This window comes from Amia ocellicauda, chromosome 6, assembly GCF_036373705.1.
Source record: "Amia ocellicauda isolate fAmiCal2 chromosome 6, fAmiCal2.hap1, whole genome shotgun sequence".
Taxonomy (NCBI): domain Eukaryota; kingdom Metazoa; phylum Chordata; class Actinopteri; order Amiiformes; family Amiidae; genus Amia; species Amia ocellicauda.
Window position 1 is genome coordinate 46,692,039 of NC_089855.1, and position 25,865 is coordinate 46,717,903.

The 25,865-nt window shown below is 49.3% G+C and overlaps 2 protein-coding genes across 5 annotated transcripts; both read left to right on the forward strand.

The window, feature by feature from the left end:
* The first annotated feature begins 974 nt into the window (after nucleotides 1-974).
* Nucleotides 975-15,063, forward strand: srebf2 (sterol regulatory element binding transcription factor 2). Of its 4 annotated transcripts, none has more exons than XM_066707301.1 (19): nucleotides 975-1,314; nucleotides 3,316-3,990; nucleotides 4,132-4,313; nucleotides 5,436-5,597; nucleotides 5,762-6,025; nucleotides 6,182-6,296; nucleotides 6,606-6,763; nucleotides 6,938-7,142; nucleotides 8,999-9,171; nucleotides 9,273-9,525; nucleotides 9,905-10,074; nucleotides 10,204-10,375; nucleotides 10,470-10,581; nucleotides 10,745-10,854; nucleotides 10,950-11,082; nucleotides 11,257-11,428; nucleotides 12,168-12,344; nucleotides 12,589-12,700; nucleotides 13,368-15,063. In XM_066707301.1, exons 1-19 carry the CDS (start codon nucleotides 1,227-1,229, stop codon nucleotides 13,586-13,588), a joined length of 3,654 nt encoding a protein of 1,217 aa, XP_066563398.1. In that variant the 5' UTR covers nucleotides 975-1,226; the 3' UTR covers nucleotides 13,589-15,063. The 4 variants fall into 4 exon arrangements, with proteins under 4 accessions (XP_066563398.1, XP_066563399.1, XP_066563400.1 ...); XM_066707302.1 differs by having other exon boundaries at nucleotides 10,953-11,082; XM_066707303.1 differs by having other exon boundaries at nucleotides 5,436-5,591.
* Nucleotides 15,064-18,203: 3,140 nt separating this feature from the next.
* Nucleotides 18,204-25,056, forward strand: nol12 (nucleolar protein 12). Its single transcript, XM_066707316.1, has 6 exons — nucleotides 18,204-18,375; nucleotides 23,403-23,508; nucleotides 23,819-23,867; nucleotides 23,958-24,100; nucleotides 24,184-24,299; nucleotides 24,571-25,056. Exons 1-6 carry the CDS (start codon nucleotides 18,299-18,301, stop codon nucleotides 24,797-24,799), a joined length of 720 nt encoding a protein of 239 aa, XP_066563413.1. The 5' UTR covers nucleotides 18,204-18,298; the 3' UTR covers nucleotides 24,800-25,056.
* The last annotated feature ends 809 nt before the right edge of the window (nucleotides 25,057-25,865 follow it).

A 25,865-nucleotide genomic window follows, 5' to 3' on the forward strand; every position in this document is an offset into this window, starting at 1 on the left:
CACCTGGGAGCCAGAAATCTTGCTGATTGATAGGGGATCAAATACTTATTTCCCCCATTAACATGCAAATCAATGTATAACGTTTTTCTGGATTTTTTGTTGTTATTCTGTCTCTCACTGTTAAAATACACCTACCATTAAAATTATAGACTGATCATTTCTTTGTCAGTGGGCAAACGTACAAAATCAGCAGGGGATCAAATACTTTTTTCCCCTCACTGTAGACACAGATTAAAAGGGCAGATGCATTGCCTCCCCAGTGATGGTATTTTTTGTTTCTAAATAGCAGAGACAGTTGAATTAAATTGGTGGATTTATGAATGACAATAAAAAATCATGCAACTCCTGTAGTGGACAATGGTCCACAGAGAGGATCACTGTTTGCATTGCGTGTCTGTTGCACTGCATTGGCTCCTACAGCTACCACTGCCATTGCTGTTACTCTTATCGTGGCTATAGAAACACGTTTTGCTTCTGAGTGTGAGATATTTCTGTTTGTGCCCAGTCGGCTGAAATACAATGTAACTGTATTTTTTTCTTTAACTTATCAATAACAAACTGCGAAATGCACAGGCGTAGTAACACAAGCTAATTCTCCGTGTGTACAAACCGAGATATATTGACTTGCAGGGTAAATTTCACCACAGCTTACAAACATTTTTTTAAGTAAAGTTAAAATGTGTGAACTTAAATATCTCCTGTAGCTCGTAAATAAAGGATAAGGACGACCTTGCTCATGAATAATTAACGCAGCTCCGCTGTGCGTCCGCGGGTAGAGGCGGCGCCTCGCAACAGCTCATGAATAATGCAGCGCTGTGGAGGGTGGGCGGAGTCAATGCAAAACAGGCCGGAGCGTCTGATCGCTGACGTACTATCAGACCACGGCCTTCGCAGCGGCCTGATTGGCCGGAACCGCCTGGTCTCATGACAACAACAGCCGCGGCTCCGCCAATCAGGAGCCCAGCTGGGCCGGCCGGCCACTGTTTGTAAATGACGTCATTGTGGAAAGCAAGATGGAGGCCGGTGGCTCTCAGATGTTTCTCGCCTGCCTGACAGCTCGCCTGTCGCTGGGAAAACAAATATTATAACCTCGTTTTGTGCTTAAACACAGTGACGTCGTGTGCATTTAAACCATCGTGAGCGGGAGACACAACCGCTCCTCTGAGCTGAGCTCGGGGATCCCGGGGTGTTTCCGACCCCGTCCGCCGGGTCCGACATCGCGGAGAATGGAAGCGGAGTTCTTGCCGGCGATGGAAAGCATGGACCCGACCCTGTCCGAGCTGGGGGACGAGTTCACCCTGGGCGACATCGACGGTGAGCGGCTCTGAGCCTGAGCTCCGCCCGGGGGGCGCCGGGGTGCGGGGCGGCAGTGTGTCATTACCGGCGCGTCTCTCGCTTCCTAGACACCGGGGTGTGATGAGTTACAGAGCTTCCGTCTGTCTGTCAACACACGTGTAGACTTCGTCAGTAACTTCGTCTGCATGTAAATTCGTGATTTATAATAATAATAATAATAATATTACATTGTAATATATTTGTGTAGGGTTGTGTCATAATTACATTGTCTAGTGACTAACATTAGCGTATTTCTTAATTTAAAACATGTATTATTGTTTATATCTTATTATCTGATCTGTGTTTATTATCGGATATGTTGTCTTATTTATTTTAAAGTGTGTTAAAAAGTATTGTGTATGTTCTGGATTTGGCCGATGTCTCTTTAAACGAACTCGCGTAACACAGTCTCATTATAAACGCAGTGAAAGTGTGAGAAATCGAGGTGCAGGAGAGAAGTGACACTGGATCACAACTGCACACAGCAGTGAGCAGCTCAGAAACACACTAACACAGTAACGCACTAACACAGTAACACAGTAACGCAATAACACAGTAACACAATAACATACTAACACAGTTGCTGTGTTAGTATGTTATTGTGTTACTGTGTTAGCAGCTCGTAGTGGCCGGCCGCGCGGCGGTGTGTGTAGTGAGTGTGTAGTGAGTGTGTAATGTGTCAGTGCGCAGCCAGGGTGTAGCGCCGCTGCTGTTTTAATAGTGAGGTATAGTGAGCGCATGACGTCACTGGAGATTTCCCAGTGAACACTCCATTGATTGGCGTGACAGCAGTTTAACCCGCTAATCCAGCAGCTCTGACTGCATATAGTGCAGGGGTGTCCCGTTATTACCAGCGTCAGTTAATCGGAAAGTAAACTGAGATAACACGTTATAGCGAGGGGGTTATTAATATCCAAACTTCCCTGAATCGAGGGAGTTGTTTTTTATGACATCTCTGAAGCGAAAAAACACAGAAGTGAATCCCCATTACTGTGTGTGTTTTCAGTTTATTCAAGATAAACAAAATCCTATGTTTATGTCCACAATATGAAATCGCAGTGCAGTACAATTGCTAAAGTACTGCACAGATTTCAGTTAGGTAGATAGGTGGGTGTTAATTCTGTTTAATGTATGTTTGCTTATTTATGAACTTGTTTTTCCTTCCATAAAATAGAAAATTATTCCAGACAAATGCCCACCTGTACTCCCAGACATACAGAGACACACAGCCAGACAGACAGACACACACACACACACACACACACACACACACACAGTCAGAGGCCGAGTGAAACAGGAGACCTGTGTTGTGCTGTAGGGTGGTGTGCAGACCAGCACGGGGGGAGTGGAGGGGGTGTTGCCAGTCTACACTGACTACATTACAGTACAGCACACACTGAGTACCCTGTGGTACCGTAGAGCTCCAGACTGTACTGTACTGTACTGTACTGTCGCTCTCCAGTTCAGAGCTGGGGCTCTCTGTGACAGACAGATAGCCGAGGGGGCGGTTATTTTGCACCAGTGCAGTTAGGAAGCCTGTGCCAGCCCTGAGCTGTTGCACTGGGACCTGGCTGACAGCACTGACATGACTGGTGTCCACTGCCATTGCCAAGACCAGGCTTTTGCCGACAGGCGGGGTCGCTGAGCCCAGCAGAGCAGTGCTTGCGTAACAGTGCGTTTAATCTCATATAGAATAATGGGATTAGAGCTGTTGCCCCAGTCACTCCCCTCCTTCTCTCCCTTTCGATGATCCCCCACTTCAGCCTCAGTCAGACACACACACACACACACACACTTGGATGGTGTGGTGGTTTATTGTCTTAGTATGTATTTTTACTGTTTCTGAAGGAGTCAGGTGTCAATAAGGAAGTTGAACACCGAAGACATTTGTTGACTCTCTCTCTCCACCCACATCTTCCTTTCCATCTCTCCCCCTCCCTCCCTCCCTCCCTCCCTCCCTCCCTCTCTTTCTCCACACAGAGATGCTACAGTTCGTCAGTAACCAAGTGGGCGATTTCCCGGACCTCTTCGAAGACCAGTTGGGCGGGGGTGGCTTCCGTCAGTCCATCCCCCAAACCCCAACACAGAGCCAACACAACCCCCAAACCTCCAACCCTGCCCCGGCCCCAGCCCCTGCCCCGACCCCAGCCCCTGCCCCGACCCCAGCCTCTGCCCCTGCCCCCCAGTCCAGTCCCATATTCCAGAATGGAACAGCGCCCCCCCAGTCCCAGCTGGCTCCCCATCTCCCCCAGGCCCAGTCCCCCCCGGCCCTCCCCCTCACTCCCCCACAGACCCCCATCCAGATCATCTCCCAGCCCCAAACTCAGATCCGCAGTGCCCCCTTCCTGCAGCCCAGGCCGCAGGCGGTGCAGACAGTGCAGCAGATCCAGCAGACCCAGACTCTCCCAGTACAGACCCAGACTCTCGCCATACAGAACCAGACCCTCCCAATACAGACCCAAACATTCCCACTTCAAACGCAGACCCTCCCGGTCCAAACGCAGACCCTCACAGTACAGACCCAGTCGCTCCCAGTGCAGAGCCAGTCACAGACCCAGACAGTGATGTTTGCTCCCAGTTTCACCAGCTCCTCCCAGTCTCGCATCATCCAGCACCCGGTCATCTACCACCAGAGCCCCACCACCGGCTTCCAAGGTGAGGGATCCAGCTGTCAGAGAGAGAGAGGAAGAAGGAAGTAGTGAGGGAGGGAGAGAGGGAGAGAGTGAGAAGGGCACTACGTTCCAAGTTGAGGGCTTCCACTTTCCTTTGATTTTTTTTTTTTTTTTTTCTTTTCAGCTAAGTTCTCCCTCCCCTTTTTCTACCCAGTCCTCCAACCACAGGTGCAGAGCATCGTGACATCACCGCAGGTCCAGCCGATGACCATCCAGCACCAGAGAGTGCTGACCCAGACAGGCGCCCAGACCATCCAGACGCTGGCGTCCCCGGCAGTCCAGGCCATGCCACAGCAGGTCCAGCAGGTACCTCAGGACCTCCCAGCGCCACCAGGGGGAGCTTCAGGACCCTGACAGGGCTGTGTTTTAGAGAGAGGCTGTAGTTTAAAGGCCTTATATAAACCTCACAAGCCTATCCACAATATTCCGAGGGAGATTTGTGCGTTTGGTCTTATGGACAAAGCTTCCGACAAGTGTATTTCGTGTTGTTTGCTACCAGTTTCCTAGCTGGTCAAGTATTTGGTTTAACCGTTGTTTGCTCTACTGACCTGTTTTTCTGTGTGGATAAAGCTTAACGCTAGCACAAAGTGTCTCTAGATCTAGTGAATTTAAAAGTGCAACATTGTTTGTGACTGCCAACACAACCAGGCTAAACTGATCATATGGTGAAGTCAACAGTGCTTTGATCAGACACCCTTAAAAACGTCTGTTCTTGTCCACCTTGGTTGACATGCCATCGTCTACCAACAGTTGAACAAGACAAGCAAACAACTGTCTCTCAGTCTCTTTGAGTCTCACTGTCATCCGATTCTTTGGGATGAAATATACTCAAGACATAGACAGGACTGTCTTATCACCAATAATAAAATATGTTGCGTGTATTTCTGGTCACTGAGAACATGTCACCAGAATACATGGAATTGACCATTTTTCAAATAAAAGTTCTTAATTTTTTATCCAAAAAAAAAAAAGACCCTGTTTCAAATAATCTTCCCGTCCTTCGATGGTAGAGGGGTGAGGGAGAGTAATGTTGTCTTGTTTTAAAGTTGTTTGTGTGCTACATTGTGTAATGTTAAAACAGCATTCTCCGCTGGTTGTTTACACTTTGCCGGACGTTTGTCCCGTAATGCACTCAAAGCATCACAGTACACAGGAATATTGTGAATAGAAAAATTCATAATTAAGAATATGAATGTCCATTAAGTGTAATTGTTACACCTGTACCATCTGATGATTTGCATGCTTCAGATGTTTGCAGGTGAAGGTAGAAATATTCAAACGTTTACATGTAGGTTGTTATTAGAATATTGAGTGTTTTATTTGTGTGTGTGACTGACATTCTGTAGCTGAGTGCGTGTGTGCGTGCGTGCGTGCGTGAGACTCTCTTGACTGTGTTGTGGTGTTTTTGTCTGTGTGTGTGCTGTGCAGGTGCTGGTCCACCAGCCCCAGATCATTAAGACGGACTCCCTGGTTCTGACCACTCTGAAGCCCGATGGGACCCAGGTTCTGTCCACCATGCCAACCCATGTCAACCCAGGCAGCATCACCACCCTCACCACCCCCCTCCAGACCACCGCCCTGCAGGTCCCGGTATACACGGAGCCAGTACCAGTACCAGAACTGCTGCTGTACACACTGACTAACTGAAACACTGACACGCTGACTGACGGACACTGACGGACTGACTGATACACTGACTGTCTAGTGTTGTCTCTATTGACCCCCTCTCTCTCTTTCTCTCCCCCCTCTTTCAGACTCTGATGGGCGGCAACATCCTGACCACTCTGCCTGTGATGATGGGCGGGGACAAGGTGCCCATCAAGCAGCTGTCGTCGAGTGGGTCACCAGGTGGGGGCGGGGCCAGAGCAGGGCAGTGCCCAGATATGGGCATGGGGTGCGGGGGGCTGAAGGAAGGGGAGAGGAGGACCACCCACAACATCATCGAGAAGAGATACCGCTCCTCCATCAACGACAAGATCATCGAGCTGAAGGACCTGGTGATGGGCAATGACGCCAAGGTGAGTGGGGGAGAGACAGGGAGAGCAGCGTAACAATAGGACAGGCTGGCTTGCTTAGTGGGGCCGAGATGCCAAAGAGAGAGATAGGGGGGGGCAATTACTGTGCCTGTGTCCGTGTCTACAGCTGAGTGTAACTGTGTGTGTTGTATTGTGTAGATGCACAAGTCTGGGGTGCTGAGGAAGGCCATCGACTACATCAAGTACCTGCAACAGGTCAACCACAAGCTGAGGCAGGAGAACCTGGCGCTCAAGATGGGCAACCAGAAGAACAGTGAGTTTGTCCTGAGTTTCACAGACGCACACTGATAGACACACACTCACACTTTCTCCACAGTCTGTCTCCAGGTCTCCAGTGCTGAGACAGAGTGAAGGAGGGGGATGCGGCAGGGTTGCAGACAATTAAATTAGTTAATCAGTGCCCCTGTCTCTTCAGTGAGCTAATTGGATAACGAGCTGGCAGTGGCTGTGCTGCAGTGTACAACAGAAGCTCGGTGTCTCTCTGCCCCACCCCCCGAAAATAAATCTGTCAGTTGTCTCCTGTACTTCACTCATAATGTCTCTGTCTCTCCCTCTGCTGCAGAGTGCCGAGTCACCGACGTGAGCGTGTGTGAGGATGTGGAGATGAAGGCGGAGCTGGTGATGATGTCACCACCGGCCTCTGACTCGGGCTCTGCAGGGGAGTTCTCCCCTTACTCCATCGACTCCGAGCCGGGGAGCCCCCTGCTGGACACAGGACCGGTACTGCACATCACATTGCGCTAGTGCAGTCATAGTGTAACTATATTCTTACACACTGTGGCACTGTAACTGGCTTACTACAGGCTTACCACACTATTAATATGCTCTAACTACACACCATTGAAGCAGTTTTGGCACACACTGTCTGTATTAACCCCTCTCTCTCTCCCCCAGGTGAAGAGTGAGCCGAACTCCCCCGCCTCCCTGGGGGTGCTGGACCGCTCTCGTGTGCTTCTGTGCGCTCTCACCTTCCTCTGCCTCTCCCTCAACCCCCTGCCCTCGCTGCTGGGCCCCGGGTTTGAGGGCGGAATGGAGGGGGCGCCGGGGCACGGGCCGGCCAGAACCATGCTGGGCCTGCAGAACAGCCCCCAGAACCTGGGTGAGTCCCATTGCAGCGGCACACAGACTGGGATCATATTGCTCATGACCCTGATATTGATGAAGATATTGATGTTATGACTGAGATGTTCATTATCATACTGATTTTTATATTTTATTATGAGGGAATCCAGTATGTATCTGTATCTACAGTGAGGGGAAAAAAGTATTTGATCCCCTGCTGATTTTGTATGTTTGCCCACTGACAAAGAAATTATCAGTCTATAATTTTAATGGTAGGTGTATTTTAACAGTGAGAGACAGAATAACAACAAAAAAATCCAGAAAAACGCATTTCAAAAAAGTTATACATTGATTTGCATGTTAATGAGGGAAATAAGTATTTGACCCCTTGGTGGCAAAACCCTTGTTGGCAATCACAGAGGTCAGACGTTTCTTGTAGTTGGCCATCAGGTTTGCACACATCTCAGGAGGGATTTTGTCCCACTCCTCTTTGCAGATCCTCTCCAAGTCATTAAGGTTTCGAGGCTGACGTTTGGCAACTTGAACCTTCAGCTCCTTCCACAGATTTTCTATGGGATTAAGGTCTGGAGACTGGCTAGGCCACTCCAGGACCTTAATGTGCTTCTTCTTGAGCCACTCCTTTGTTGCCTTGGCTGTGTGTTTTGGGTCACTGTCATGCTGGAATACCCATCCACGACCCATTTTCAATGCCCTGGCTGAGGAAAGGAGGTTCTCACCCAAGATTTGACGGTACATGGCCCCGTCCATCGTCCCTTTGATGCAGTGCAGTTGTCCTGTCCCCTTAGCAGAAAAACACCCCCAAAGCATAATGTTTCCACCTCCATGTTTGACGATGGGGATGGTGTTCTTGGGGTCATTCCTCCTCCTCCAAACACGGCGAGTTGAGTTGATGCCAAAGAGCTTGATTTTGGTCTCATCTGATCACAACACTTTCACCCAGTTCTCCTCTGAATCATTCAGATGTTCATTGGCAAACTTCAGACGGGCCTGTACATGTGCTTTCTTGAGCAGGGGGACCTTGCGGGCACTGCAGGATTTCAGTCCTTCACGGCATAGTGTGTTACCAATTGTTTTCTTGGTGACTATGGTCCCAGCTGCCTTGAGATCATTAACAAGATCCTCCCGTGTAGTTCTGGGCTGATTCCTCACCGTTCTCATGATCATTGAAACTCCACGAGGTGAGATCTTGCATGGAGCCCCAGAGCGAGGGAGACTGACAGTTATTTTGTGTTTCTTCCATTTGCAAATAATCGCACCAACTGTTGTCACCTTCTCACCAAGCTGTTGGCGATGGTCTTGTAGCCCATTCCAGCCTTGTGTAGGTCTACAATCTTGTCCCTGACATCCTTGGACAGCTCTTTGGTCTTGGCCATGGTGGAGAGTTTGGAATCTGATTGATTGATTGCTTCTGTGGACAGGTGTCTTTTATACAGGCAATGAGCTGAGATTAGGAGAGTCCCTTTAAGAGAGTGCTCCTAATCTCAGCTCGTTACCTGTATAAAAGACACCTGGGAGCCAGAAATCTTGCTGATTGATAGGGGATCAAATACTTATTTCCCTCATTAACATGCAAATCAATGTATAACTTTTTTGAAATGCGTTTTTCTGGACTTTTTGTTGTTATTCTGTCTCTCACTGTTAAAATACACCTACCATTAAAATTATAGACTGATCATTTCTTTGTCAGTGGGCAAACGTACAAAATCAGCAGGGGATCAAATACTTTTTTCCCTCACTGTATATAACATGGACACAACGGATAAGTGTGTCAGTCAGTCAGTGTGTCAGTCAGTCAGTGTACACTGACTGTGAATAAGTATAATTGAAGTGAGTCTGTGTAAATTATAATATCTGCCCCTCCTCTGTGTGCAGGCTGGCTGTGGGGGGTGCTGCCTGTGCTGTGTGTGTGGGTGCTCAGCGGGGTGGGGGCGCTGTGGGGGTGCGTGCGGCTGCTGTACCTGTGGGAGCCCGTCACCCCCCTCCACTCCCCCAAGTCCGTCTCCTTCTGGAGGCACAGGAAGCAGGCCGACATGGAGCTGGCGCGGGTACGAGGACTGTCCATCTTCTCTGTAAATATGGCCATCTCTTGTCTCTCTCTGTGTCACTGTGTGTGTAACCTCTCCCTCTCCCCCTCTCTCGTTCTCAGGGTGACTATCCGGCGGCGGTGGCTAATTTGCAGACCTGCCTGTCAGTCCTGTCCAGGGCACTCCCCTCCACCAACACTGACCTGGCCTGCTCCCTCTCCTGGAATGTCATTCGCTACTGCCTGCACAGGCCCGCCCCCATGCGCTGGCTGCTGCGCCTGATTGGAGGCCGGCGCGAGGAGGAGGAGGAGTCCAAGACCAGCGCCAGGGATGCAGCACTGGTCTATCACAGGCTGAACCAGCTGCAGCTCACAGGTGTGGAGAGAGCAGTCAGTTCTCCCTCCCTCTGTCCCCCCTCTCTTTCTCTTTCTGTTTTTCTCTGTCTCTGTCCCTCTCTCTCCCTGTAGTGTCCAGTCAGTCAGTGTTAATGTGCTGTAGTGTCCAGTCAGTCAGTCAGTCAGTGTTAATGGACTGTAGTGTCTAGTCAGTCAGTGTTAATGGACTGTAGTGTCTAGTCAGTCAGTGTTAATGTGCTGTAGTGTCTAGTCAGTCAGTGTTAATGTGCTGTAGTGTCCAGTCAGTCAGTCAGTCAGTGTTAATGTGCTGTAGTGTCCAGTCAGACAGTCAGTGTTAATGGACTGTAGTGTCCAGAAGTTAATATTTATGTACATTATTAATCCCCCTCTCTCTGCAGGTAAGCTGGGTGCACGGGGCAGTGTGTGGGGGGTGAGCCTGGCGCTCAGTGCAGTGAACCTGTGTGAGAGTGCCCAGGACAGGGTGCCCCCCACCATGCAGGCTGAGGTCTACGTCACCGCCGCCATCGCCCTGCGTGTCGCCCTGGGGCATAGAATGCGCTGCCTGCCGGTGAGTGTCTCTGTGTCCAAGGGTATCTCTGTGTCTCTGTATCTCTCTCTCTCTCTCTCTCTGTCCCTCTCTAGCTGAGTCTCTGTGAAGCTGGATCTCTTAGTGTAGTGCTAATGCTCTCTCTCTCAGGGTTACCTGCTCAGCTGTGCGGAGACAGTGGCCTGTCAGTCAGAGCCCAGGCTGCTCCCCGATTGGCTGCGCTGGCTCTTCACCCCATTGGGCAGGCAGTTCTTTCTGGGCTGTGATTGGTCAGTGAAGTCAGGAGCCCAAGAGGGATTCTACACCTCTCAGAGAGACCCAGGTAACGACACATAAACCACACCCTGCACATTAACCATACACTGCACATAAACCACACACACAATGACACACTGACCTGTCCATCTGTCCCCCAGCGGACCCGATCGCCCAGCTGCACCGTGGCTTCTGTGAGAAGCTGCTGGAGAGAGCCGTCCACTCTCTGATCGAACCCGAGTCTGCACCCGACAGCCGCAGGGAGGATTCTGGGTAAGGCGCTGTCTCTCTTCCTTTTGCTGTACTGCTATACTACTACTGACCCCCACGGTACTGACAGCCCAGCTTTTGCTGCTTTATTTGTATGTTAAAACAAAACGTAAGTACTCATTTAAGACAAGCCCTTGGGCTAAAAGATAAAATCTCTCTCTCTCAGGGAGTTCTCTGGTGCCCTGGAGTATCTGCAGTTGTTGAACAGCTGCACAGAGGAGCCCCCTTCCCCCTCTCCCCCCTTCCCTGTCCAGGCCAGCCAGCCCCCGTCCCCAGGTAAGATACTGAACACAAACAGTGCGCTCTGTCTCTCTGTCTGTCTGTGTTAATGAAGTGATGTGCGTCTCACTCTCTCACCCTGCTCTGCTCAGTAGGAGACCCTGTCTGCAGGTGGTGGGCGTCGGTCCTGAAGGCTGCTGTTCATTGGCTGCAGGGCGATGATGCAATGGTGAAGTCACTGCTGGCTGAGGTGGAACGCATGCCCAAGACTCTGCAGAGCCTGGAGTGAGTCCGTCTGGCCCTCTCTGTCCCTTTGTCCGCCTGTCTGTTCGTCTGCATCTCTGTCAATATTAGGAGTGTGTCTGGGGCCTGTAATAGGGTCTGTATTCATCTTTCCATGTTAGGAGTGTCTCTCTGTATTGACGTGTCTGTCCGGGTCTGTCTCTCTGTGTGTTGCAGTCACCCCTTGCCCAGGGCGGTGCTGGCACTGTGCCGGGCAGTGCAGCTCAGCGTGGGCACCCCGAGGGGCGAGGCCGTGCCCGCCTGCCTGGCACACTGCGACCGGGCCAGCGGCCACCTATGGGGCGGCATCAACCTGCCACCAACCGAGAGCCGGGCAGGCATCAACAAGGTACTGCACTGAGTACACTTACTGTTTATTTGATTTAGTATTTTACATTTACGTTAATAAAACAATTCAATTTTTTTAATACTTATGATTAAAATCTTTAAAATCAATCCTTAAAATCACTTAAAAAAAAAATTAAATCTGTGATTTAACAAGGAACAAAACAATTAACTTAAAAAAAACGTGCCCAAAACAACAAAACAAACGTGATAAAAGCAAAAACTGCCCACCAACAAAAGGGTCAAATACATTGAAAATAACTGAGAATGCATTGAACAAAATAAAGAAACAATTAAAAAGGAAAAAATAAAAAACAAATAAACTTACTCTACACACACACGCCCCACACTCTATTCAGTCTACACACTCTACTCACTTTACGCACTCCGCACACACTGCACACTCTCCTTACTCGGGGGCTGTGCGTGGGCGCTCCCAGGGGGTGGCTGTGGTGCATTGTAGTTGCATTGCATGATCTTGCAGCACACGTGCAATGTGTCTGCAGTGCAGTACAGAGACTCCCGCCAGCTGCACAGGCCCCACACAGCCCCCACACTCCCACTATACACTCAACTGCAGAGTATAGACCTCCTGCCAGTCACTAGACACACTGTATGGACCCTGTCTCTGTACACAGCTGCCAACACACAGTCAGTACAGGAGGGGCGTTCAGGATCGTTTTGTATCGGAGCCCTGCTGTGCATTATTGCCATCTCTCCCTCTACTTGTGTTGCTGTCACAGGGAGTGGAGCTCTTGGTGTGTGACCTCTTGCTGACCCTGAGGACCAGCCTGTGGCAGCGTGGTGGCGGGGCAAGTGGGGAGCCAGGCCCCGCCTCTGGGTCCCAATTGGCCGGTTTCCAGCGAGATCTGAGCTCCCTGCGCAGACTGGGACAGAGCTACAGGCAGGCCCAGCACAAGGTCTGATTATTATTATTGTTATTATTGCTTTTGTTATTATTATTATAGTCCTGCTGATGGTGGTAGTAGTAGATAATAGTAATAGAAACAGCATTTAGAATCTGTCCTTATCTATTGAAGATTCATGTTCGGACTCTTGCTGTCTTGCTGACTCTTGCTAATGCTTGTCTCTTGGTCTCTTTATCTATCTGTGTCTGTCTGTGACTCTCTCTCTCTGTGTCTGTCTGTCCATCCGTGTGCTCAGCTGTTCCTCCATGAGACATCGGTGAGGCTGATGGCGGGGGCCAGCCCCACCCGCACCCACCAGCTCCTGGAGCACAGCCTGCGCAGAAGGAGCCCCCAGGGCAGCAAGACAGGTACAGCCCCGCCAGTACACTGCACACACTGTCTATATACTGCACACACTGCACACAGTCTATATACTGCATTAACTGTCTATAACACTGTAAATATATATTATCTGTAATATACACAGTTTATAACACTGCACACACTATACAGTGGGTCCCTAACTTACACTTTCAACTTACGATCTTTCGAGGATATGAACAAAGCCCTAGCAGTTCTCTTTCTGTTCTGGGGAAACCCAGACATGTAGCCAATCAGTGGGTGCATAGTTAGGCTGTCACTGGGACAGAGGGCTTGCTGGGGGGGCAGGGACGCCCTAGGCTCCACTCCAGGCTTCAGTTGGGTAGAAAAGCACTAGTTGTTTTGAGGTACAGGACGCAAATAATGAAAGCTCTGCTGCAGTTGGCAGCTGTGCAGGATGCTCTCAAGTGTCATAGACAACGAAAAGACAAAAGCCTTTTTATAAAAGAAGCCGCAAGAAGATGCTGTGTCATTCACATCTAAGACATGAAGAATATACAGCATTTCTCGACATTTTCCACTTACAAACAGACCTCTAGAACGTATGAAGTTTGTAACTCACTGGACACTGTATTTAAGACACAGTTAATGACAAGGTATATAACTCAGTTTAACACTGTTTCTAACCCCTCTCTCCCCACCCTCTCGGTGCAGGAGAGGGGGAGTGTGTGCTGGGGGAGAGGGAGAGAGCCCAGGCCATTCTGCTTGCCTGCCGCCACCTGCCCCTGCCCCTGCTGCCCCCACCTGGGCACCGTGCCCGCCTGCTGGCCGAAGCGCAGCGCACCCTGGAGAGGGCGGGGGAGCGGCGCCCCCTGCAGGACTGCCAGCACATCCTGCTACGGCTGGGCGGGGGCACCACCATCGCTGCCTCCTAGTGTCCAGACTGCAGAACTGCACCACACTGCACCTGACGCTCAGTGTGACGCACACACTGACACACAGACGCACTGACACACACACACACACACACACACACACACACACACACACACACACACACACACACACTCACTCACAGTGTGTGTGTCAGGGTGAGTTACTGGGGGACACTGTCTAATTCTTTGTGTGTGTGTGTGTGTGTGTGTGTTTTTATGTGTCGGCCTGTCAGTGGGACGATCACACTGGGACACAACTGAAAGGGCAGCTTTCTGAGATCTTAATAAAACCACATGGATCAGCAGGAACGAGTCCAAGCGGTGGCTGCAGCACAGGGCAGTTCGGAGTCAACAGGCCTCAGTCACGTACTGAACCACATCTTTCCCTCCAGCATCAGTCAGTCACTGCAGTGCCGTACTGTCCTCTCAGCCTGTTGCACAACGCCATACGGTCTGGCTACAGCACAGAGCAGCAGTCTGTGATTCTGCACAGTTTACAGACCAGTACTGACAGCAGTGTAGTACGGTCTCAGTCCACTCACAGACACCACAGTCCAAATTCTATGTACTAGGTGAAAATATAGTTTTATTACTTGGCAATAGTGCAATACCAATAAACTCGAACTCCAGCACCGCGTTCCTAGTGCGGTACAGTAATACATGGCCTGAAACAACACTGTACCTGCAGCTCAAAGCCATACAGACCGGTCACAGTAAAATACAGCGAATGAGTGGCTGCAGTTAAATAAAGAAGTGAGCCACAGCCCAGTGTAGTGCGGAATGGCTGTGGCTCAATACAGGGCTGTCTCCAAATATAGGTGACCTTACAGTACAGGGGTGACACTGCAGTAGAGTTCAGTGCAGTTGACTAGCTCTAGTGCAGGATGCTGGCTGCAGTGCAGGGCAGTACAGCAGACTTTGGCAATACTATAGCACAGTGCTGTCACACTCGATTGGTTTCATACAGTACAGTGCTATTCCACACCCATTCCATAAAGAGACCTATTTTGTACACAGGCAGCCAGTGTTTGTATATGACTGTATATAGAGCCGGTGTTAGACACTGTATTCTCTGAGGGAATTAGTCTAGACGTCTCACTTCTCTGTGCTTTATCATGGTAGCTCTGTCTCAGTGACTTTAATTTTGCTTTGTTTTTTTTTCTGTCAATGTGTCTGTGACTGTTATTATTATTATTGTTGTTGTTGTTATTCTGTTTTGTTTTTTTGTTATCTTGTGTTCTGAGAGCAGCCACAATGTAATTGTTTTTGCTATTTAATTGTTCTTATTTTGTTTTTTAAAGGTCGGTTTTAGAGTGGGATAAAAAATGGGCTGATTTGTAATTCTTTACCAGTGATATCTTTCTGGAGGAGGGGAGGGACTATTACTGTATACAAATGTAGAACTTTCTGACTCTTTCTGGGTTCATTGTGTTTCCCTGCGTCAAACGGGAATAAAGAGACCTATGAAATACCAACCGCAGTATGAATTCAGTTGCTTTCCTTTGCAGTACAGTACAGATTCTCAGAGATCAGTTCATTTTAATTGTTATATAGGACCCCCCCCCCCAATTTAAAAAAAATTAATAATACATGGCTTACACGATCTTGGTACAACAATTGTGCAAGTGCAATATTATGGACATGTAGACAGGCCACTGTCCCACATCAGTTCAGACAGAAGAGTACTGTGACTGACGCTACACGCCCTGGGTCTAGTGTCTATTCACACTGCAGGCACACAGAGCAAAGGTGTAGTGTTAACATAATTAGCAGTTTAACTATATGTGCCAAAGATGAGGCTGACCTGCCTTCTATTACACACCCATCACCTAGGACACGCCTTTCTCCTGTACAGTTTTGTGAGGCACTGATTCACTGATACGCTGCCAGCCTGTGTGTGACAACACACAGTGCTGCTCAAGACTGTCCTAGCTGGTGTTGTGGCATTATTGTGTAGTAGAGTTCAGCACAATATAATGTTATAATAATATTGTACAGTACCATATAGTGGCTTACAGTACAGTATGTCAGTACTGTAAGACATTGTTTGATCAAGTATGACACCGTTTAATACTGAATTACACTTTTTGTCCTGCACACTTTGTCATTTCCTTATTGTGTTCATATTTACATATTAAAGGAGATATGATGCAACAATCGCTTAATTAGTCTTGAGGGCTATTTCCACTATAACTATTATTATTATAATTATTATTATTCCTACTAGCTACTGCTATAGCCACCCTTCTGGAAGATTCCTATGGAGTTTAACAGGGTATCTTGCTGTGGTTCTGCAGTTTACCCTTCTCAAACCACACTACACACCACACACAACCTTCAGGCTTGCTATGGTAACTCGCTATATGTCTTGGGTCAAGGTTTCTGTCTGATAAACTTTATCTCTCTGATTCAGTGTATCATTGTCTACATTCCATATTCTACACCAAGGAAAGCTCCCTCTCTCTGTCTGTCAATATATCTGTACAGTAGTAATAGCTTTCAGTCAAGGCAGCTGTAGGACATATGTCTGTTTTATAAGTGTCTCCGTCTTACTCCACAACAGAAAACCGGTCCAGTTGTCTACTGGTGCCAACTGTGTGTGTCTAGGTTACTGTACTGTATCTGTGTGTGTGTGTGTCAAGGCTACTGTACTGTATCTGTGTGTGTGTCAGTCAAGGCTACTGTACTGTATCTGTGTGTGTGTGTCAAGGCTACTGTACTGTATCTGTGTGTGTCAGTCAAGGCTACTGTACTGTATCTGTGTGTGTGTGTGTGTGTCAAGGCTGCTGTACTGTATCTGTGTGTGTGTCAGTCAAGGCTACTGTACTGTATCTGTGTGTGTGTGTGTGTCAGTCAAGGCTACTGTACTGTATCTGTGTGTGTGTGTGTGTCAGTCAAGGCTACTGTACTGTATCTGTGTGTGTGTGTCAGTCAAGGCTACTGTACTGTATCTGTGTGTGTGTGTGTGTCAGTCAAGGCTACTGTACTGTATCTGTGTGTGTGTGTGTCAAGGCTACTGTACTGTATCTGTGTGTGTGTGTGTGTCAAGGCTACTGTACTGTATCTGTGTGTGTGTGTCAGTCAAGGCTACTGTACTGTATCTGTGTGTGTGTCAGTCAAGGCTACTGTACTGTATCTGTGTGTGTGTGTGTCAAGGCTACTGTACTGTATCTGTGTGTGTGTCAGTCAAGGCTACTGTACTGTATCTGTGTGTGTGTGTGTGTGTGTGTCAAGGCTACTGTACTGTATCTGTGTGTGTGTGTGTGTGTCAGTCAAGGCTACTGTACTGTATCTGTGTGTGTGTGTGTGTGTGTGTGTGTGTGTCAGTCAAGGCTACTGTACTGTATCTGTGTGTGTGTCAGTCAAGGCTACTGTACTGTATCTGTGTGTGTGTGTGTGTGTGTGTGTCAAGGCTACTGTACTGTATCTGTGTGTGTGTGTGTGTGTCAGTCAAGGCTACTGTACTGTATCTGTGTGTGTGTGTGTGTGTGTGTGTGTGTCAAGGCTACTGTACTGTATCTCTCTCCCTCCCTCTGTCTATCAGTGTGCCAGTCAAGGTGAATGTGCTGTAACTGGTGTGGCAAGAAGGGAACAGGTGTTTCTTGTTCAATAGAGACAGACACAGAAACTGTACACTACACGCACTCTGGCATGCAGATAGAGACAGTTGTGTAAAAAGTAGTCAGAAGTTATGAATAGTGGAAGAAAAAATACTCTTATCAAAAATATCAAAACATACTGCTATAAAATGATTCCCATTCAAACAGTAATTGTGTATATATATATATATATATATATATATATATATATATACTTAAGTACACTTGAAAGTAGATACTTTATATATATATTCATTCAAGTATGTATCTACTTTCACGAGAGATTGATTTGAGGTTTTAATCCAACATTTTATTTAAACAATCGAGGTATTTTCACTGTTCCTCGGTTTTAGCTTAGAGAAAACCACGTCCAACACTGGAAATGTATGTCATTTGTATTCAGTCTTAACAAAGGGGAACGAAACCTAGATGTCAAATCAGATTATCGATTGAGGTAATCGATTAAAATGAGTCATTTATTTAGTATGTTGTTTCTTTCCGCAGCTCAGTGTTGACGCTCCGCACATGCGCCGCGCGGCTCGCGTTCAATGTGCTTCACGCGCTTCATTTATGAGCCGGTAGGACCTGAACCAAATTCGTGAGGGTGGACTGATCTCTTTCAACCCCAAACAGCCTTGCTGGCGAATACCATTTTAATTCATGTTTGTATCAGAGCGCACAGAAATGAAGCTCCTGAACCGCAGCGGACCGTGTCCGTCTGAGCGACAGAAAGAAACAGCGGCGAACAGGCGCTTCACGGCCGACGCAGGCAGCACACTTGGCAGCAGGAGCGCAGACGGTGACGCTAGTGACAGGTCAGCGTGCTATCTAGCCGACCTGAAACATACTAATTCCCTGAGGTCTGTGTAATTGTAGTGTACCTGTATCTGCAGTATTATGCTGTGCTGCACTTTTATAATGCTCTAATGTTATGTAAGCGCGCGGCTGACGGGTTTCTTCTCTGCACAGCCACAGTGCGGCTCGCGCGCTGCTGTGACGTGGGAACGGAAGGGGCGGAGTCAGCGGAGCACGCGCAGCAGCCGGGCCGGAAGTGGCGGCATCACTACATCCCCGCGCGCAGAGAGCGGCATGCGGCGCGGCTGAGGCTGAAATGGGCAGGAAGAGCAGCGCCGGGGCCAGGAGACGAACCAGCAGAACCGAGCTGACGTTCAACGACGAAGACAGGCAGTGAGTAAACCGGGCCGGCCGACAGACAGACAGGAGAGAGGACGTGAGCAGTGCGTCTGAACACGTGGGGGGTTCAGACCTTTCTGTGCGCTCGCTCACGTTGCCTGACTCTCCAGACTGTCTTACTAAACCTGTATCTGTGCAACAGCGACCCAGTCTGCACTCAACATCACTGTCTGTGTAACAGCGACCCAGTCTGCACTCAACATCACTGTCTGTGTAACAGCGACCCAGTCTGCACTGTAAACCTCTGTCTGTGCAACAGCGACCCAGTCTGCACTGTAAACCTCTGTCTGTGCAACAGCGACCCAGTCTGCACTCAAAACCTCTGTCTGTGCAACAGCGACCCAGTCTGCAATGTAAACCTGTCTGTGTAACAGCGACCCAGTCTGCACTCAACATCACTGTCTGTGTAACAGCGACCCAGTCTGCACTGTAAACCTGTCTGTGCAACAGCGACCCAGTCTGCACTCAAAACCTCTGTCTGTGTAACAGCGACCCAGTCTGCACTCAAAACCTCTGTCTGTGTAACAGCGACCCAGTCTGCACTCTAAACCTGTATCTGTGCAACAGCGACCCAGTCTGCACTGTAAACCTCTGTCTGTGTAACAGCGACCCAGTCTGCACTCAACATCACTGTCTGTGTAACAGCGACCCAGTCTGCACTCAAAACCTCTGTCTGTGCAACAGCGACCCAGTCTGCACTGTAAACCTGTCTGTGTAACAGCGACCCAGTCTGCACTGTAAACCTCTGTCTGTGTAACAGCGACCCAGTCTGCACTCAAAACCTCTGTCTGTGCAACAGCGACCCAGTCTGCACTGTAAACCTCTGTCTGTGTAACAGCGACCCAGTCTGCACTCAACATCACTGTCTGTGTAACAGCGACCCAGTCTGCACTGTAAACCTCTGTCTGTGTAACAGCGACCCAGTCTGCACTCAAAACCTCTGTCTGTGCAACAGCGACCCAGTCTGCACTGTAAACCTCTGTCTGTGTAACAGCGACCCAGTCTGCACTGTAAACCTCTGTCTGTGTAACAGCGACCCAGTCTGCACTGTAAACCTCTGTCTGTGTAACAGCGACCCAGTCTGCACTGTAAACCTCTGTCTGTGTAACAGCGACCCAGTCTGCACTCAACATCACTGTCTGTGTAACAGCGACCCAGTCTGCACTCAAAACCTCTGTCTGTGTAACAGCGACCCAGTCTGCACTCTAAACCTGTATCTGTGCAACAGCGACCCAGTCTGCACTGTAAACCTCTGTCTGTGTAACAGCGACCCAGTCTTCACTGTAAACCTCTGTCTGTGCAACAGCGACCCAGTCTGCACTCAAAACCTCTGTCTGTGCAACAGCGACCCAGTCTGCACTGTAAACCTCTGTCTGTGTAACAGCGACCCAGTCTGCACTCAACATCACTGTCTGTGTAACAGCGACCCAGTCTGCACTGTAAACCTCTGTCTGTGTAACAGCGACCCAGTCTGCACTGTAAACCTCTGTCTGTGTAACAGCGACCCAGTCTGCACTCAAAACCTCTGTCTGTGCAACAGCGACCCAGTCTGCACTGTAAACCTGTCTGTGTAACAGCGACCCAGTCTGCACTGTAAACCTCTGTCTGTGTAACAGCGACCCAGTCTGCACTGTAAACCTGTCTGTGCAACAGCGACCCAGTCTGCACTGTAAACCTCTGTCTGTGTAACAGCGACCCAGTCTGCACTGTAAACCTCTGTCTGTGTAACAGCGACCCAGTCTGCACTGTAAACCTCTGTCTGTGTAACAGCGACCCAGTCTGCACTGTAAACCTCTGTCTGTGCAACAGCGACCCAGTCTGCACTCAAAACCTCTGTCTGTGCAACAGCGACCCAGTCTGCAATGTAAACCTGTCTGTGTAACAGTGACCCAGTCTGCACTGTAAACCTGTCTGTGCAACAGCGACCCAGTCTGCACTCAAAACCTCTGTCTGTGTAACAGCGACCCAGTCTGCACTGTAAACCTCTGTCTGTGCAACAGCGACCCAGTCTGCACTCAAAACCTCTGTCTGTGTAACAGCGACCCAGTCTGCACTCAACATCACTGTCTGTGTAACAGCGACCCAGTCTGCACTCAAAACCTCTGTCTGTGTAACAGCGACCCAGTCTGCACTCTAAACCTGTATCTGTGCAACAGCGACCCAGTCTGCACTGTAAACCTCTGTCTGTGTAACAGCGACCCAGTCTGCACTGTAAACCTCTGTCTGTGCAACAGCGACCCAGTCTGCAATGTAAACCTGTCTGTGTAACAGTGACCCAGTCTGCACTGTAAACCTGTCTGTGCAACAGCGACCCAGTCTGCACTCAAAACCTCTGTCTGTGTAACAGCGACCCAGTCTGCACTCAACATCACTGTCTGTGTAACAGCGACCCAGTCTGCACTGTAAACCTCTGTCTGTGTAACAGCGACCCAGTCTGCACTGTAAACCTCTGTCTGTGTAACAGCGACCCAGTCTGCACTCAAAACCTCTGTCTGTGCAACAGCGACCCAGTCTGCACTGTAAACCTCTGTCTGTGTAACAGCGACCCAGTCTGCACTCAAAACCTCTGTCTGTGCAACAGCGACCCAGTCTGCACTCAAAACCTCTGTCTGTGTAACAGCGACCCAGTCTGCACTCAAAACCTCTGTCTGTGCAACAGCGACCCAGTCTGCACTGTAAACCTGTCTGTGTAACAGCGACCCAGTCTGCACTGTAAACCTCTGTCTGTGTAACAGCGACCCAGTCTGCACTCAAAACCTCTGTCTGTGCAACAGCGACCCAGTCTGCACTGTAAACCTCTGTCTGTGTAACAGCGACCCAGTCTGCACTCAACATCACTGTCTGTGTAACAGCGACCCAGTCTGCACTGTAAACCTCTGTCTGTGTAACAGCGACCCAGTCTGCACTGTAAACCTCTGTCTGTGTAACAGCGACCCAGTCTGCACTCAAAACCTCTGTCTGTGCAACAGCGACCCAGTCTGCACTGTAAACCTGTCTGTGTAACAGCGACCCAGTCTGCACTGTAAACCTCTGTCTGTGTAACAGCGACCCAGTCTGCACTGTAAACCTCTGTCTGTGTAACAGCGACCCAGTCTGCACTGTAAACCTCTGTCTGTGTAACAGCGACCCAGTCTGCACTCAACATCACTGTCTGTGTAACAGCGACCCAGTCTGCACTCAAAACCTCTGTCTGTGTAACAGCGACCCAGTCTGCACTCTAAACCTGTATCTGTGCAACAGCGACCCAGTCTGCACTGTAAACCTCTGTCTGTGTAACAGCGACCCAGTCTGCACTGTAAACCTCTGTCTGTGCAACAGCGACCCAGTCTGCACTCAAAACCTCTGTCTGTGCAACAGCGACCCAGTCTGCACTGTAAACCTCTGTCTGTGTAACAGCGACCCAGTCTGCACTCAACATCACTGTCTGTGTAACAGCGACCCAGTCTGCACTGTAAACCTCTGTCTGTGTAACAGCGACCCAGTCTGCACTGTAAACCTCTGTCTATGTAACAGCGACCCAGTCTGCACTCAAAACCTCTGTCTGTGCAACAGCGACCCAGTCTGCACTGTAAACCTGTCTGTGTAACAGCGACCCAGTCTGCACTGTAAACCTCTGTCTGTGTAACAGCGACCCAGTCTGCACTGTAAACCTCTGTCTGTGTAACAGCGACCCAGTCTGCACTGTAAACCTCTGTCTGTGCAACAGCGACCCAGTCTGCACTGTAAACCTCTGTCTGTGTAACAGTGACCCAGTCTGCACTGTAAACCTGTCTGTGCAACAGCGACCCAGTCTGCACTCAAAACCTCTGTCTGTGTAACAGCGACCCAGTCTGCACTGTAAACCTCTGTCTGTGCAACAGCGACCCAGTCTGCACTCAAAACCTCTGTCTGTGTAACAGCGACCCAGTCTGCACTCAACATCACTGTCTGTGTAACAGCGACCCAGTCTGCACTCAAAACCTCTGTCTGTGTAACAGCGACCCAGTCTGCACTCTAAACCTGTATCTGTGCAACAGCGACCCAGTCTGCACTGTAAACCTCTGTCTGTGCAACAGCGACCCAGTCTGCACTCAAAACCTCTGTCTGTGTAACAGCGACCCAGTCTGCACTGTAAACCTCTGTCTGTGCAACAGCGACCCAGTCTGCACTCAAAACCTCTGTCTGTGTAACAGTGACCCAGTCTGCACTGTAAACCTGTCTGTGCAACAGCGACCCAGTCTGCACTCAAAACCTCTGTCTGTGTAACAGCGACCCAGTCTGCACTGTAAACCTCTGTCTGTGCAACAGCGACCCAGTCTGCACTCAAAACCTCTGTCTGTGTAACAGCGACCCAGTCTGCACTCAACATCACTGTCTGTGTAACAGCGACCCAGTCTGCACTGTAAACCTCTGTCTGTGTAACAGCGACCCAGTCTGCACTGTAAACCTCTGTCTGTGCAACAGCGACCCAGTCTGCACTCAAAACCTCTGTCTGTGTAACAGCGACCCAGTCTGCACTCAAAACCTCTGTCTGTGCAACAGCGACCCAGTCTGCACTCAAAACCTCTGTCTGTGTAACAGCGACCCAGTCTGCACTCAACATCACTGTCTGTGTAACAGCGACCCAGTCTGCACTCAACATCACTGTCCTAATACACATTGCACTCATGTCGGTCTGATGGTGTCTCAGCCTGTACAGCAGGATTGTCTCTGTCTGTCTTATTTCACCATTTCTGTAGAGATGGTTCTCTTCAGTTTATCACTGTCTGTCTGTACATTAATTATACACTTTTTTTTATTTTATTAAAAACTCTCCCTCTCTCCTGTCAGTGTGGGAGATCACCGATTGTTGATTGTTATTGATCATTTTTACCCATCAACAGTAGACTGATTGAGGCCTATTGAGTATGGACCAGCTATTGTTTTTCCATCAGTTATTGATCTTCTCTGCCTGCCCTGTGGGGCCCTGAAGCGCGGGGCTCTGTCAGTGAGAAGGGCTGAGTGTTCACGGGTTATTGATGGGTTATTGATCTGTGTGGCAGTGAGTACCTGACGGGCTTCCATCGGCGGAAGGTGGAGAGGAGGAAGCAGGCCGTGCTGGAGATCAAGACCCGACTGAAGGAGGAGCAGAAGAAAGTGAGAGAGGAGGTGAGAGAGAGGAAGAGGAGAGGGCATGAAGAGTAGGGGTCGGTGGGGAGTTAAAGTGGGGCGAGGTAAGTGAGAGAGGCAGGAAGAGGGACAGAGGAGGTGATGGAGAGAAGGGGGTGAGAAGGGAGAGAGGCATGGCAGAAGCAGGAGGTGTCAGAAGGAGAGAATGGCAAAGAAGGGAGAGAGGGCCTGAAAGGAATAGGAGGAGGAGATTCAGCGAGAGGTGTGACAGAGAGAGAGGCAGAGCAGGGTGGGGAGGGACAAAAAGAAGAGAGAGATGAGTGACTCACTGCCTGCCCTGTTCCCACAGAGACACAAAGAATACCAGAAGTTGCTGAAGGAGAGGAAGGAGGCTCTGGGTGAGAGAGACTGACTGACTGACTGACAGACTTTTACTCTGTGATGAAGTGAAAGACCAGTATGCAGTAAACTTCAATCTCTCTCTCTAGAGGAGGCAGATGAGCTGGAGGATCTGGTTACCGCGACGACCGAGTCCGTTCAGTATGATCACCCCAACCACACCGTCACCGTGACAACCATCAGCGACCTGGACCTCACAGGGGGGCGCCTCTGCAGCACAGGAGCCAGTGAGGTACGGAGGCCTCCCGACTGGCTCTTCAGTCATTTCGTGTGACAGTCGGATGCTCAATTACTTAACTTGTTTGCTTTCTGCAGGATGCAGAGGAGTGTGGGGAGGAGAGAGAGGACAGCAAGGAAGAGGGGGATGATGAAGGAGAGAAAATGATCAGCACTGTGCCTAGGAAAGCTGGGGAACCCATTCTGTCTAAAAAGTAAAACTTATTTGTGTGTGTATCTCTCTGTCGTCTGTATTCAGGTCTGTGTGTCTCTGTTTTGGCAGTGTCTCTGGGGTCTGTATTGGGGTCTATGTGTCGGGAGTTTCTCTGGGGTCTGTATCAGGGTCTCTGTCAGGAGGGTCTGTGAGGTCTGTCTTAGGTTATATGTGTCAGGAGTGTCTCTGGGGTCTGTATATAATTCCTGTGCTTTCTCTCTCTCTCTCTCTCTCTCTCTCTCTCTCTCTCTCTCTCTCTCTCTCTCTCTCAGGGTCTGCTCCCTTACTGCCTCCCTGCACGCCCACACCAAACAGAAGAACAGGAAAGGGCAGGGCAAGGGGCTGGGGCGAGGGAGGGACGGGGTGGGGCGCGGCAAAGAAGGGGCGACGGAGAAGAAATGGGCAGGACCGGGGTCAGCGGGGCCCAGGAGCCGACTGGGCCGAACCAGCAAGAAACAGAGACGCCAGAGGACTGGGAAGAACAGAAGACACCAGGACTGAGACTGGGGGGGGTTAAAGTGGGAGTACGGGCATCGGGAACTGCACACTGCAGCCTCCAGCTGCGAAGGAGGGAGGAAGTGTGTGTGTGTGTGTGTGTTGGTCTACGTGTGTAAGTGAAAGTGTTGGTCTGTGTGTGTAGGAACAGCGAGAATTTCTTGTGTGTGTGTATATACAGTGCCATTGTGGCCACATTTGTACTGTAAAATACGATACAAACTGTCAAAGATTGAATAAAAATTGTAATACTAAACAGAAAAGGAACATACTGATCTGTAATGTTGCTGTTGCTTCAGTATATTTACTGTCTTGTCTGTTAAATCCAGTAATGGCTGTCTGTGCATGTGGCTCCCCTCTGTCTCTCTCTCTCTCTATTGGTCTATTATTTCACTCTATCCAGTGAGAAAGTAATTTGAAATTCTCAATACACAATGTGGGTAAAGCGCAGTGAAAGCAAAGCGACAGAGCGTCTTTTCAGTAAGATGCCTCAGAGCAGCCCTAACAGACACTTGTGGTTCGTTTCGTTCTGGCGCCTTGTGTGTCAGGTTGGTGACTGCAGGCACATCCCTATAGAGAGCCAGGCTTCGATTGGAAGTGTAAGATGCCATTTAATGGTTCAAGCTAATGATAATATGGTGCAATTCCTTAACGTATGAAATTTCTGAAATGTTTTTATGTGTTTCAGATAAATTAAAATGATTGTACGTAAATGATGAATGGTTTGTGATAATGCTATGTGTGTGCGCGGGTTGTGTTTGCTGGGTCAGGTATCTTAGATTATTATTTTTAAAGCGTTTATTGCTTTTCTCAACTAACTAGCCGCCCGCACAGAAACGCACACGGGCCCGGGACACGACAGCTGTCATCCACGCTCAGTCGCTCCCTTTCCTTTCAAAGCCTCGGGATATTTAATACGGCACAGTTCCGCCACAACGAAACTAACCCCATTGTGGCTCAATCGGTGGCATACGGTAACTGGGAGGGTCAAGTAGCAAGCTGAGCCACAATGGCGGCCAACAAGGTGCAGTTTCCTCACCTGTCGGACGGCTTCCCCGCTATTGTGCACGGA

What these genes read in the sequence shown, in the direction of transcription:
- srebf2 (XM_066707301.1), top strand. Translation starts at nt 1,227, where the DNA reads ATGGAAGCGGAGTTCTTGCCGGCGATGGAAAGCATGGACCCGACCCTG. An exon ending in CCCTGCTGGACACAGGACCG is followed by an intron (nt 6,764 to 6,937) that starts GTACTGCACATC and finishes TCTCTCCCCCAG; the next exon opens with GTGAAGAGTGAGCCGAACTC. An exon ending in GCCGGGCAGGCATCAACAAG is followed by an intron (nt 11,429 to 12,167) that starts GTACTGCACTGA and finishes TTGCTGTCACAG; the next exon opens with GGAGTGGAGCTCTTGGTGTG.
- nol12 (XM_066707316.1), top strand. Translation starts at nt 18,299, where the DNA reads ATGGGCAGGAAGAGCAGCGCCGGGGCCAGGAGACGAACCAGCAGAACC. An exon ending in TTCAACGACGAAGACAGGCA is followed by an intron (nt 18,376 to 23,402) that starts GTGAGTAAACCG and finishes TCTGTGTGGCAG; the next exon opens with TGAGTACCTGACGGGCTTCC. An exon ending in GCAGCACAGGAGCCAGTGAG is followed by an intron (nt 24,101 to 24,183) that starts GTACGGAGGCCT and finishes TGCTTTCTGCAG; the next exon opens with GATGCAGAGGAGTGTGGGGA.